This window comes from Anabrus simplex, chromosome 13 (assembly GCF_040414725.1).
Source record: "Anabrus simplex isolate iqAnaSimp1 chromosome 13, ASM4041472v1, whole genome shotgun sequence".
Classification (NCBI taxonomy): Eukaryota; Metazoa; Arthropoda; class Insecta; order Orthoptera; family Tettigoniidae; genus Anabrus; species Anabrus simplex.
In genome coordinates, this window is record NC_090277.1 from 104,694,440 (window position 1) to 104,708,226 (window position 13,787).

Consider the following 13,787-nt stretch of genomic DNA (forward strand, 5'->3'; position numbering starts at 1 on the left):
GCACATACCCATCCTTTCATTCCTTTCACTACTATATCTCTGTCTCATCCTTCCCCAATTATGTCATTGTCCCTCCCCATCTCTGACACCCCTGACAGACCCAGTCTTCTGTACATACCCCCCCCACTACCTTACACCTCAGCGACCTTCCCCTACTTTCCCTTCATACCAGCTCCCATCACACACGACCTCCATAGTTCGCCCCCAGTCAGCCACAATCATCCACAGTGAACTAGTCGCTTTCGAACAGGCGAGAACGGCCCTTTACTGCACATTCCACACACGTTATCACGTTCAAATATTCCACCTAACTTCCCAGCAAGAAATGTCAACATCATGCCAATAAGACGACCTTAACATCCGCTCACCGGATTCCTTATACATAGTTTTTATGCTACTGGATTTAACATTGTGCATCACATTATCAAACTTTCACCGACACAGCACCTTCAAAAAGAAGAATTTTAACACCAAGTTTTACTGAATCATCTCATATGGACGATTTTAATTTTAATGCCAACAATATATTTTAAGTGTTGTTTTCTGAACAATCCTGAACACTCTTCACCATTTTAATTGACGTATTCGGCTACCTGAATTATTTTAATGTGTTGCTTTGTCCTTGTCCTTGTTGCTTTCTCTTAAAGACTCTTGCGGCTGATGATGTCTACAAGTTAGACGAAACATGTCCCATCATATTTTTAAAAATGATTTGTTACTAATTAGATAATAAAGAATCTTGATATTGTAAAGGTGGAACATTTGACTCAACCTTCAAAGTATACTTACGACAATACGGGCTTTACTATGAAGTTCATTTTATGTAATGCACATGCAATTCGTAAAGCTGTTCTCCGTTGTTCAGACGCAATTCTTGTCCGATATTTCGAAGTTTTTAACGATTCAGGCCAAATTTCCGAACCGTATAGAAGTATCGATTTGACAGTCGACATGATAATGATAATAATGATAATGATGATAATAATAATAATAATAATAATAATAATAATAATAATAATAATAATAATAATAATAACAACAACAATGAGCTGGTGCAGGTCTTTTGATTTGACACTGTATCAGCGACCTGTGCACATTTGGGGATGGAGCCCTATCTATGATGGGCTCTAATGCTGAAGATGGTGCATACACACCCAGCCTTGGAGCCATTGGAATTAACCTATGAAGATTAAAATCCTTAAAATCCCTGACCCAGCCAGGAATCAAATCTGGGACCAACTGGACCAATGGCCAGCATGCTAACCATTTAGCCATGGAGCCAGACTGGTACTATTACAACTTTACACCAATCATCAGGTATTTGCTTTTTCCTTTTATTATTATTAAACTTAAAAACCATAGTGTAGGAAGATCTTACCACTCGCAGGAGGTCAGCTATCTTCTTGAGTACTATGTCTTTAAGGTTTTGAAGGAGAGGCACACTCCGCAGGAAGTGGACATTATCTTCGATCTTCTGCAGTCCTGTGCTCATCATGATCCGCTGGAACACCTTCCGGTCCAGCACCCATACTTTGGAGTCAACCAGCACTGGAAACAACAATCATTATAATATGGTCATCACCTCACTGTACAGGGTGTATCATAATTAATAGCACAAATTGAAACAGCTGTAAGTACACGATACTAGAAGCAAAAAAAGTCTTAGTAAACATAGGTTCATAAATGAGCCATTTACGAGATAATTTAGAGTTTGTAGTTACCAGTCAGCACTGACTTGATTGTGTGTAAACGTCATCCTAGTTAGAAAAAGGAACCAAGGCAACATCAAGAAAAGAAATTACCAGAATAATAATAATAATAATAATAATAATAATAATAATAATAATAATAATAATAATACTTTATTAACGGTACTACCATTTAGACACTTTGGTAGATGTGCTATTGTTTTTATGTAAAAACAAATAAATAAATAAATAAATAAATAAATAAATAAATAAATAAATAAATAAATAAATAAATAAATAAATAAATAAATAAATAAATAAATAAATAAATAAATAAATAAATAAATAAATAAATAAATAAATAAAATAAATAATAAATAAATAAAAATAAAAAATAAATAATAAATAAATAAATAAATAAATAAATAAATAAATAAATAAATAAATAAATAATAAATTATCGGAAGCACTGGTAACAACAGGATAGCCAACAAAACCCATGCTGAAAGATTATGTAAAGCCTACACAGTCACCTGGAATATCTACAATAAGAAATCCCTTTCCATCCAAGCCAAGCTGCGTCACTACCATACAGTAGTTCTTCCTGAAGCACTCTACACGATTGAAACATCAACACTGACCATCAATATCAATGGCATCGAGAAAATGGAACGGCAAATACTTAGGAAAATATTTGGACCAAAGTTCCAAGATGGAATATGGATGCGAAAAAGCTCGGAAGAACTCTACTCGCTGACCGAAAGATTCACTTCAATCGCCCGGAAAAGACGTATGCAATTCTACGGACATCTAGCACGAATGGACGACTCGCGACTGACCAAGAAAATCTTCCTCATTATCAGCGGAACCCGACAAAATAAAGTACGGTGGCTTGCTGACACCCAAAAAGATCTCGCAGAAGTCGGCGTTGACCCACTGACAACTACACGGGCTACATTAAGACACAAAATTAACTTGCACAGCTTTGCAGCCAGACAATGTACAAGAAACTTGAAACTCCAGGAGGCATGGACTCAAGAAAGACGACAGACTCACAGTGCGAGGATGAAGAAGTTTTGGGAGGATAAGAGAAACAAGAAGAAGAATGCTAACTAATGGTTCTACTACGTGCTCCTTAGAGGGCCTAACGCATGTATATATATAATAAATAAATAAATAAATAAATAAATAAATAAATAAATAAATAAATAAATAAATAAATAAATAAATGTAGTTTATATGTATCTTCTAAATTTACAAGCCTATGCAAGAGGAGACATACATACCTCGGATGGAAGCTTTTCTCTTGCAGTTGTAGAGGATTGCAAGTTCTCCAAAAGTAACACCAGGACCAAACTGGCCCAGAACAACTCCTCCTTTGATGATTTCAAATTTACCCTCTGCAGAGACATAGAGGTGTGTTCCTGAAATATTTCAATGAACTGTTAGGTACTTGAATGGTTATAGAATCACAAAACATTTTACAGAATGAAAGTAGAAACGAAAAACATTTTTGTGAGCTTATCCCAGTTGTTTTTGGATTCACTGAAGAGACTCAGGTTAATTTTGGTTTTGGCCACATGTTTAAGACTGGGATTCGAACCTCAGCCTTCCAAGGGCCTTGTATTTAGGGACCTGTATTTGTCTTTGTCTTACATTTTTTTCCCTTTTTGTGTATTTATCCATCTTTCTTCTTATCCCAGTCAAGACTGAAGACCTGACAAGATAGTCTCTCAATGAGTGTTGATGTCAGCCCCCCTGATGGAGCTGGGAAGGAGAAACGAGCTCAGAGCGGGTTGATGACAATGTTGAGAAAGCATACAGATCATTACATGTCATAATGAGACTACATAAAGGATGAAACAAAGAATTAAAAGAGTAAAGTTACTTAAGTATGGTTCATCCACTACTGGAATATGCAAACAGTGTTTCAGATCCTCACCAGGAATACCTAATAAAAGAAATACTGTAGATGGTGTGCAGAGGAAAGCAGCAAGATTTGTAACAGGGGATATCAGGAGAAAAAGTAGTGTATCAGAAATGTTAGAGAAATTTGGGTGGGAAGCTTTAAGTAAGAGAAGGGAGAAAACTAGACTTAAGTTATACACTTATGATCGCTCATGGGTTATGTTCTTCTGGTTTATTTGCTTTAGCAAATATTACATATGAGCGCCTAGGAAGACGAAGATATTTAGTATGTGTGAATTTACATGAAGGAACTAGGCAAAATATAATGTTCGCCTGTTTATCAAAAACATGTCCTTTTGGGATGAATTTTAAATAATGAATTATCTCCCTCATCAATAAATAGAAATATACAAAAATAATCATACTACATCAACAAAATGTCAGTACCATGCAGCCATGTACCATGTAAATTTGAGGACGTCAGCGGCAGTGACTAGAACTCGAACAGGGGTATTTATAGGGAGTACAGTTCGGTTATCTACATCTAATAACCGAAAACCATTTGTAGGCATTTCGTTGTAAGGAAGTATGTATGAGTCAAATTCATAGGGAGTAGTAAAGTCTGTATATTCATAACTTCAATATCATTGATGACCTACAGTTTTTAACATTAAATCCTGAAACCAATTCAGACTTCCCTTCTGCAAAATCAAAAGGAGTTCGATTAGTAGGATCTCCTAGTATATAAGGTTCGAGAAGAGTTAATAATAGGAGAATGGCAACTATAATGATGAATCCAAAGATGTCCTTAAAGGTGTTGAGTTTGTTTGGGTTACTTTATTTATATTTGAATTTTTTTGATTATGAATTGTATTGTAAGAGTATTAGGAGGTTGATTTGGATACGAGGTATCTAAGTTTTCTTTATCTTATAATTCTTTATTTCCTTCTTCTGAGCTTTTTTCCATAGAAGTCTCTCTCCGAGTAGAGCCTATACAGGAGAGGAAGCATGGGAGGAAATCCGTGAGAGGCTTCAGTTGGAAAATAATTATACATCGGCAGGGATGACCACAAGTATAAAATTAGATGGAATTTTAGTAGAAGCAATTGGGGTAAATTTTCATTCACTCGGAAGGGCGTGAAGGAGTGGAACAGGTTACCATGGGAAGTGTTTGATCCTTTTCCAAAATCTGTACAGATATTCAAGAAAAGAATAAACAACAACAGAGAAAAGAAATGTTAGATGGCATTCGACCTGTGCAGGTTATTGTAAATAAAGAATTTTTGTGAATAAATGAATTCCATCCCCTTGTCTATGGAAAATGGACAGCCAAAGTAGGGGACTGCCTGTACAGGTGTAGTACAATGGGGACTTTGAGGACCCTGGGACTGCTACGGTATGGTAGGACCTTCAGGAACTCTGAAAACCGGTAGCAAAAGGGGCTCTGATTAAGACACAGCAGGTTGTTATGCATGTTAGGTGGGCTGATGACCTTCGATGTTAGGCCCCTTAAAACAACAAGCATCACATGTTAGGTACAAAAAAAAAAAAAACAATGTAAATTTAAATCTTATAGCAGTTGTATAGATGCATAGATGAACACCTAGAGGACTTCTTAGAGGAAGTGGAGAGACAGATAGAAGATAAGGAAGTACTATTGATGGGAGATCTAAATGCACAAGTTGGAATGGAAAGACAAGGAAAGGAAGATGTTGTAGGGCCCTTTGGATATGGAAATGTAAATCCAGAAGGCGAGTTGTTGGTGGATTTTTGCATGAGGAATCAAATGATTGTTGGAAACACCTGGTTTAGGAAGAAGAACAGTTAGAAGATTACAAGGTATGGCTGGGGAGACAGACGAACAAAGACCATGATTGATTATATAATCATAGAGAAAGAACACCGGAAGAACCTTGTAGATGTAACAGCCATGCCTGAAGAAGCCTTTGGTGGAGATCATAGAGTTGTGATAGGAAAATTGAAAGTTGGAAAGATTGAGAAACCCCAATTAAGAAGAGAGAAAAGAATTAAAGTATGGAAGTTGAAGGAGAAAAGCATACAAGAAGAATTTCAAAGGGAAATAATACCTTTGGTACCCAGGAGAGAGGTGGGGAATGTTGAAGAGGAATGGAAAAGATTTAAGGAAGCACTGGTTGGATGTGCAGAAAAGGTATGTGGTAGAACATCAGGAAATGTGAAGGACAAAGAAACACACTGGTGGAATGATAGGGTAAAGATTAAGGTGAAGAAAAAGAAAATGGCATGGAAAGCATGGAAAACATCTAAGACTGAAGAAAGTAGAAGAAAATATGTGGAGGCAAAGAATTTGGCCAAGAAAGTAGTGGAGGAAGAAAAGAGGAAAAGCTGGGCCTTATTCACACAGAAATTGAGAGATGATATGCAGGGCAGCAAGAAATTACTGTATGGTATCTTAAGAAACAAAAAGAGAGATCAAGTAAACACCAGATTTGTGAAGGATGAAGGTGGCATAATTTTAACAAAGCCAGAAGAAATAAGAAATAGATGGAGAGAGTATTTTCAGAAGCTGCTGAACACAAGAACGGATGACAGTCATTCAATGGACGACCAGGAAAGGCAATTAGTTGACGAAGAAATGGATAAAGAAATTACAATGAATGAAATTGAAATGGCAGTAAGAAAGATGAAGAATGGAAAAACTGCTGGAATAGATGAAATTTCAGTGGAGATGATAAAGGCAGCTGGAGCTGTAGGTCTGCAGTGGACATATCAGGTTCTCAGGAATGTCTGGGAGAATAAGGAGGTCCCTGAGGATTGGCAAAAAGGAATAATCATCCCAATTTTCAAGAAAGGTGATAAGAAAGTTTTGAAGAACTACAGGGGAATTACTCTAATATCCCATGTTGCTAAGATAATGGAAAGGATACTGGAAAGTAGAATAAGGTTGAGGGTTGAGAAGCAGATACAGGAAAATCAGTTTGGTTTCAGAAGTGGAAGATCAACAATAGAGCCCATTTTCATTATGAGACAACTAATGGAAAAGCATTGGGAGTACGGGAATGATATGGTGATGACATTCATTGATATTGAAAAGGCATATGACAGTGTCCCTAGGACGAAAGTTTGGGACAGTCTGGTGCAAAAAGGAATTGGACAGGGATTAATAAAAATGATCATGGCATTGTATAAGGAATGTTGTAGTTGCGTGCAAACACAAGTTGGCAGGACAAGTTAGTTCAAAATAACTAGTGGGCTGAGACAGGGAAGTGTTCTATCACCAATCCTGTTTACAATAGTAATGGATGACATCATGAGAACAGCAAAAGCAGCATATGGAGGAAGAGAAATGAACATGATGTTATTTGCAGATGATATTGTGATTTGGGGAGAAGACGATAGGAAGGTTCAAGAACAGTTGAATGTGGTGACTGGGAAGATTGAAGAATGTGGATTGAAAATAAGTGTAGAAAAGAGTAAAACTCTTGTTATGACTAGAGGGGAGAAAGAAGGGAAAGGTCAGATTAGACTTGCAAACAAGCCCCTGGAAGTAGTGGAAACATTTAAATACTGGGGAGTGAATTAATGGAGAATGCTCGACTGGATGCTGAGATTAGTAAAAGGATTCAAGCTGGATCAGTAGAAGAGGCAATCACTAAGAGAATTGCGCACTGTTTTTCTTTTGAATGACTTGTATTTTACTTCTTCTAAGTTTTACAGTGTCTACCCCCATTCATTTCCTTTTCATATTGCCTCTTCTATTGATCCAATGCATTGTTTTCCATTTCTTAATCGGCTGATGATGACCTGGACTAGGGTCGAAACTGGTACCATTTCTAATTATTATTAAATGAGAATGTAATTCACTACATTTCTTATTCTTTGGTATTGAATAGGTGGAATCTCCTTATCAATTATTTCAATTTTAATTAAGAGATGAATGTGGAAGAACTGGGATTGATGTGGAGAAAGTCTGGCTATTTCAAGATGTGGACATTGTCCTTATCCATTTGTGTTTTCATCTTTTTTTCCTAGTGTCTTCTTTCTGTCCCTCCCTCTTTCCATATGACCTGCCAATTTTTTTTAACCTATTATGTGTTCTTAAAGCTGGAAAAGATTATTGGAAAATGCTTGGATGGAAGGAGAGGAGTAGGTATTGGTGGAAAGAGAATTGAACGCATAAGATTTGTTTATCAGTGGGGAAGTCATCCTCATACCATCCAAAATTCTGCAATGGAGCCATGATATTCTGTAGCAGAGTATGTTCTCCTGTTTGGTATAGTTCCATGCATGCCAAACAGGTAGATGTAGCTCTTAACCCATTCGTGGCATATGACGAGTAAGTGGAAGCGATGCCAGGAATCAGCTAAGGGTCCCGTGGGCGTTATTCTACTGTCCCCATCCACAGAGGGAGGTTATATGTTAACCAAGATGAAAATGAAAAGAACAACTACAATAAAATAAAATTTGGTTTATGTTCTACCAACAGAGATGGGTCTTATGGCGACGAAGGGGTAGGAAAGGGCTAGGAGTGGGAAGGAAGCGACCATGGCCTTAATTGACGGAGATTGAAGGACAGATTAATGATCAAGTATTTGCTTAGTTCACGAAAATGTGCACTATTGTTTTTTCACGTCAACTGTTCTAAAAATCTTCAAGATCATAATTACATATTCAATTACATTGAATCGTATTATAAGTATAAATATGGGCACATTTTCGTGAACTAAGCAAATACTTGATCATTAATCTATCCTTCAATCTCCGTCAGCGTATGAAACTACAGCACTTGACGTTGTAAACACCGCGCCGATCTTCTGGAGCTTGCAAGTTACTTCGGTTGAGCTGCTCGTCTTCGGCTTCTTCATGACTTTAGATCTTCATATTTGGATTCTGTTGTGACTTTGTGCCTGACGGTGTAAGCAGTCTGGCTCATTTAACTGTTCTCTGCTTTTCGTGAACACTGTGAGACAGTGCCAAACATTGCGTGTGCCGTGCTGATTCTCGGAAGATTATGCATTACTTCTTTTAAGTGACTTACATTCCACTTCATCTGAATTTAAACAGTGCCTACCCCCGTCATTTTTATATCGCCTCTTCAACTGATATTGTGTGGACTTAACCGTTAACTTCTTTCTTACTTATGCATTGTTTTTCGAGTTATAATCGGCTGATGATGACCCTGACTGGGGTTGAAACTGGTACAATTTCCACTTTTAATTAAATAAGAATGTAATCTCTACATCTCTTATTTACTTGTATTGAATAGGTTGAACTACCATATTTATTATTTCAATTTAACTGTGATACTTTTCAATACAGAACAATGAAATTTTTATCTTTAAACTAATATTGATCATTTTTTAAATTATTTTTACATGTCTCTCCCTCCCCACTTCACCTCTATGGCTGCTAGGTGTGTGTGTTGCTCCCACAGTATTTCTCTCCAGATAGTATTAAGTCATATGTGTACCGAGTTTGAATGAAATTACAGGCTTGCCTATAGTCGCTGTCATTTTGTATAATTTAGATTTGCTGATATCTGTATGTAAAAATATTGCTCCTTAACTGTATGCAACCCAGCATGTATTGTGAGCTAGGCAAAGAAAGGATGGATGGATTTGCCAAAGCTGTTTATAATAAACTCTTTTAATATATAGATTATGTTAAAGAAATATTCCCAACTCAGGGCTAGAGTAGCGATTGTTGTCGATTTATTGGCGGTTGCTCCTGTAATGATTAGATCAGCCTGTGATAGGTTTCCTATTGGTCTTTAGAGTGTACTTGAAAGTTAACAAGTTGTTATTTACCGATTTCTCCTTCTTGGATCAAGAAGCTGTCTCCATGGAGTTCCTTTATATACATGGCATCCACTACAGCCTGTATCTGGATGTTATCAAGGTTCTTCAGGAAGTCATTGGTCTGTATAGCATTCTGGATCAGTTTACGAGACCTGAAAATGGACATTAATAATATCAGCTGAAAACATTACAAAAAAAAAAAAGCAACTCATCACACTATAATTGTAATATGTGGTGATTTGGAGAACTACAACTATGGGAAATATAATTTTAAAGTTTTTTTATTTAACGTGTCTGAAGGATTTCATTTTATGTAACTCTGGACTCTACTGGAATTATTTTATGTAACGGCAAGAAATATTAATTTAAATATGTGTGTAATAATTTTTCTTTCAGGCAATAGGCAAGATATATTGAACAGTATGAACATTGCAAGATGCAAACAGTGATTTTTTTTGTATGTAAATTTTATGTAATTGATCATTAAAATTAATGTCAGCAAGCATGAGGAAAAGACACTTGGGACGTTTTAACTTGAAAAATTTCTTGAAGAATTATTTGAAAATTAATTTTTGTAATTCTGTATGTCAAAATTGTAAGCTGATGAAAATGTAAAGGTGCTTTAGTTTTGAAACATTCTATACCACATGTGCGGTTATGGGTGTCGCAATAGGAAATCTTGAGAAGTTGCTAACTATCTTAATATGACCATATATGGACATGCAATTTCATTCGCTAGAATAACGAGATTTTCTATTGGTGAAAAGATAGGGAATCTAGTGGAATTTGTTTCCCATTGATGGATTGTGATTTGTCAATTTCCGGCCTTAGGCCACTTCGCGTGTGGGAGGCAATTAGGCGGCATCTATTCCATCTGACCCTCCTCGAGTGCGGTTGTGCTCGAGGGTTTCCCCTCCGGACAACCTACCTCCTTATTGGTAAGTGCCATTTCTATTGCCATTTCAATGTTTTCTGATTTTGTTTGATTTAATTTAATTACTTTGGTATTTTGGTATTTCCTTGCTTAATGTCATTTTTAAAGTTTTAAATTTAACGTGTCCAAGTTTGCCCTAGATTTCCGTTGCCGTAATTTCAGTTCTATCACTTTCTTTCCTTTAAAACTAGACATTGTAATGTAGCATCACCTTCCTATTGTTAAATAAAATTTTCTCTAAGTTACTTAACTATGTCTTGATTCCGTGTCATGGAACTGTATTTTGTTAAAGTCTTTAAAAACCCTTCATTGTGCATAAGTATCAGTTGCTATGTTATGATCTTTTTTCTTGTAATTTTGGTTTTGATTATGTTAATATGATGAGTTTCGAGGTGATGATTGTAAGTCTTTTCTCCCCCATAACACCATACTTTCCCATGGACCTCATAGGGTTCCAGCACTTTCCACTCTCCTCTCTTAGTTGTCACTTTTAGGCCTGTAAGTGTTCCCTTGTATTTGATTTAATTTAGATGTTTTCCATCAAGTTTCCACGTTCTGATGTGTATTCACTGCCACTGCGTCATTTTACTATTTCCTTGTATGTATGTTTAGTCCTCAGCCCGAAGGCTGGTTGGATCCTCAACAGTTCCGCCATCAGCTGTCATAGATGGCCTAGGCATCACTGAAGAGGCGTACTAGGGAAATGAGGAGTGAGGTAGTTTCCCGTTGCTTTCCTCACCGAGCCACAAGTTGCTATTACACATCAGTCTGCCAAGCCCACTGAAATGCATGCACCAACTGACCCTATGAGCAATATTTTCACACCATTCATAGCAGGGACTGGCTGCAGAAGGAATGGCATTACTAGCATTACTCATACCTCAGTCACTTTCATTTTGTCAAAGCTAAGGATAAAGCTGAGACAGGTCAATGAAAGTAACAAAATTGCTCTAGCCCATACCAGAAGACATAGTGCACTGTAAACACTAGGTCCTGCCAGCAAAGGCACACTATTTCCTTATTCATAGTATTAAGTGTCTATATTATTTACGATTTCTTTATTCACATTTTATGTCAATATTATTTTTTGTGTTCAGTATTATTTTTAATGTCAATATAAATATTCATTATTTTCATTATTATAATTTTTATTATTATTTATTCGTGTTTCTGTACTTTCAAACCAATGTCACAATAATAAAATTAATAATAGTAATCAATCAGCAATTTTATAAATAGACTAGCTGCAGAACCTGTCGTAGATGGACAATCGTGTAGCATGTGCAAAGCCCAGTTCCTTTCCGCCAATATTCAAGCAATAAGGAGTTGATACATTAATAAAAACCACCTTTCCAATACATAGCAATCCTTTATATTTAGGATAAAACCATTAACAGATATTAAAATTAGGACATGTTTCGCTCATACTTTGTGAGCATCTTCAGCCAGAATAACCTAATTCAAGGTAGGTCAGGGCTCTGATCCCAGTACATATAATGTAAAAAACATCTAATAATACAACGATAAAACTAATTACAACAAGTTTAGTGACCATCAGACCTCCGTAAACAACTAAGGGACCATTTACTCCTCAACCAACACAAGGGTAAGTGCCTTTATCCAGTATTTCCCCACAGCAGGGCATATTTTAAATCCGAACAACTGACACGTACATATTCTCGTTTCTTCTTACGGGGCTCACCCGTTTCATGTTTTTCAACCATGAGATTTTTTAGTCTCCTGTTCAAAGATCAATGACAGTATATATTGAATAACACTATGATGAAATATAACACGAGGGACCAGCGACATCTGAGACGGATTGTCAATAGTGACAGACGGGCAACCGTGCAACAAATCACGGCTCAATTCAACACAGGCCGTGCCATGGATCCTGCACCCACGAACAGACCAGCATTGGCGGCCGCTCTGCAAATGATTTGGTGTCAGTGCGTCCAGAGGACTACCAGGGACTTGTCGACTCACTTCCACGGCGTCTCACTGCAGTTCGCAGGGCCAGAGGAGGCCCCACACGCTATTAGGTGACTATCCCATGACATTTGCTAAGTTAGTGTATTATACTGTATTGAAAAGGTGGAATCTCTTGTCCATTTATTTTTTATTATTGCACTTCAATACGGAAAAAAAGAAATTTATAGCTTATAACTTAGCTCTTGTTAGTAAGATAAGAGCTAAATTATTTTGGAACTAATTTCGACCTCATGTTGTCACCTTCTGCCAAAAATCTGATAAAAACAGACGAGTCACACATGAAAACATACAACGGATGAGTGTTAAAGTGAAGGTCTGTTATACAACAAAAAGATTAAATTCACAGTCTTGCTTGCTAAACATCACTGAATTACATGTGTTTGCTACCTCTTCCCTAACTTATTATTTTATATTTTGCTGACTTATTTTTAGCCGACCCTATGTTGTAGGGGCTCCGGGTTCGATTCCCAGCCAGGTCAGGGACTTTTACCTACATCTGAGGGGTGGTTCGAGGTCCACCCAGCCTACGTGATTACAATTGAGGAGCTATCTGACGGTGAGATGGTGGCCCCGGTCTAGAAATCCAAGAATAACGGCCGAGAGGATCCTTCGTGCTGACCACGTGATACCCCTTTCAGACCGAGTACACACAATTGTGCGGGTTCGTATTTTAGTTATCCCTGACCGTATTTGATGTTTTTTCGGCGCTACACCAGACTGCAGTGATTGTGCAGGACACGTGGCGTGTATTTCAATTGATTTTAGTATGCGCTTGACCGCCAGGGCGAAGGAAGAAGAGTTTAAAAAGCACAGTTGATCGGCGAGATGGCAGGAAGCAGTAGTGCCGAAAGTAAGTATTTATTTACTGCGTTTATATTAATCTAGAAGCTTTACTGAATACCGGAATATATTCAATGAAGTGTGTACATTGGTTAGTGAACGTAAATTTTGAAGCTACACCATCGTACGTGATACAACGAGGTTTTGAATTTTGATACGCACAATTGTGTGGTCCTGTTTTTCGGATGTTAGTTTTTATTTTGTAAAATAAACTATTAATATGTGTATTGAGGAGCATTTTAGTCAGTTCTTGACGTACAAACAAAAATTCACACCTCCAGTTTTCTTTCAGGTCTGAAAGGGATACCTCGTAATCTGCTGGCCTTTGGGCTGAGCAGCGGTCGCTTGATAGGCCATGGCCCTTTAGGGCTGTTGCACCATGAGGTTTGGTTTGGTTTGACTTATTATTGCTGTACATATTGTGAAACCTGGACACTTTACCGTCGTGACATACAGATACTGGAGAGCATCCGTCAGCAGAAACTTATGAGGGAACAAGTACACGTGTTACACTCGGATTCGGTTGAAATTTGGTAGGAATATTCATGGGAGGCAGTAGGATGCTGAGGTGAAAACTGTATGTGCCCAGCGCAAGTTTAAACGCTAAAATTGAACAAATAAATAGTCGTAAAATTAGAAGTGCCGCGG

The 13,787-nt window shown here is 37.3% G+C and overlaps 1 protein-coding gene across 9 annotated transcripts in view; it reads right to left on the reverse strand.

Moving 5' to 3' along the window:
* LOC136885071 (cGMP-dependent protein kinase, isozyme 1) overlaps window positions 1-13,787 on the reverse strand; it is a 235,945-nt gene that overhangs the window by 83,688 nt on the left and 138,470 nt on the right. For all 9 annotated transcript variants that reach the window (XM_067157479.2, XM_067157476.2, XM_067157485.2 and 6 more), the window contains 3 exons: window positions 9,383-9,525; window positions 2,975-3,112; window positions 1,379-1,548 (listed from right to left, as the gene is read on the reverse strand). In XM_067157479.2, coding sequence (XP_067013580.2) covers window positions 1,379-1,548; window positions 2,975-3,112; window positions 9,383-9,525 — 451 coding nt within the window. The remainder of the gene's footprint in view (window positions 1-1,378; window positions 1,549-2,974; window positions 3,113-9,382; window positions 9,526-13,787) is intronic.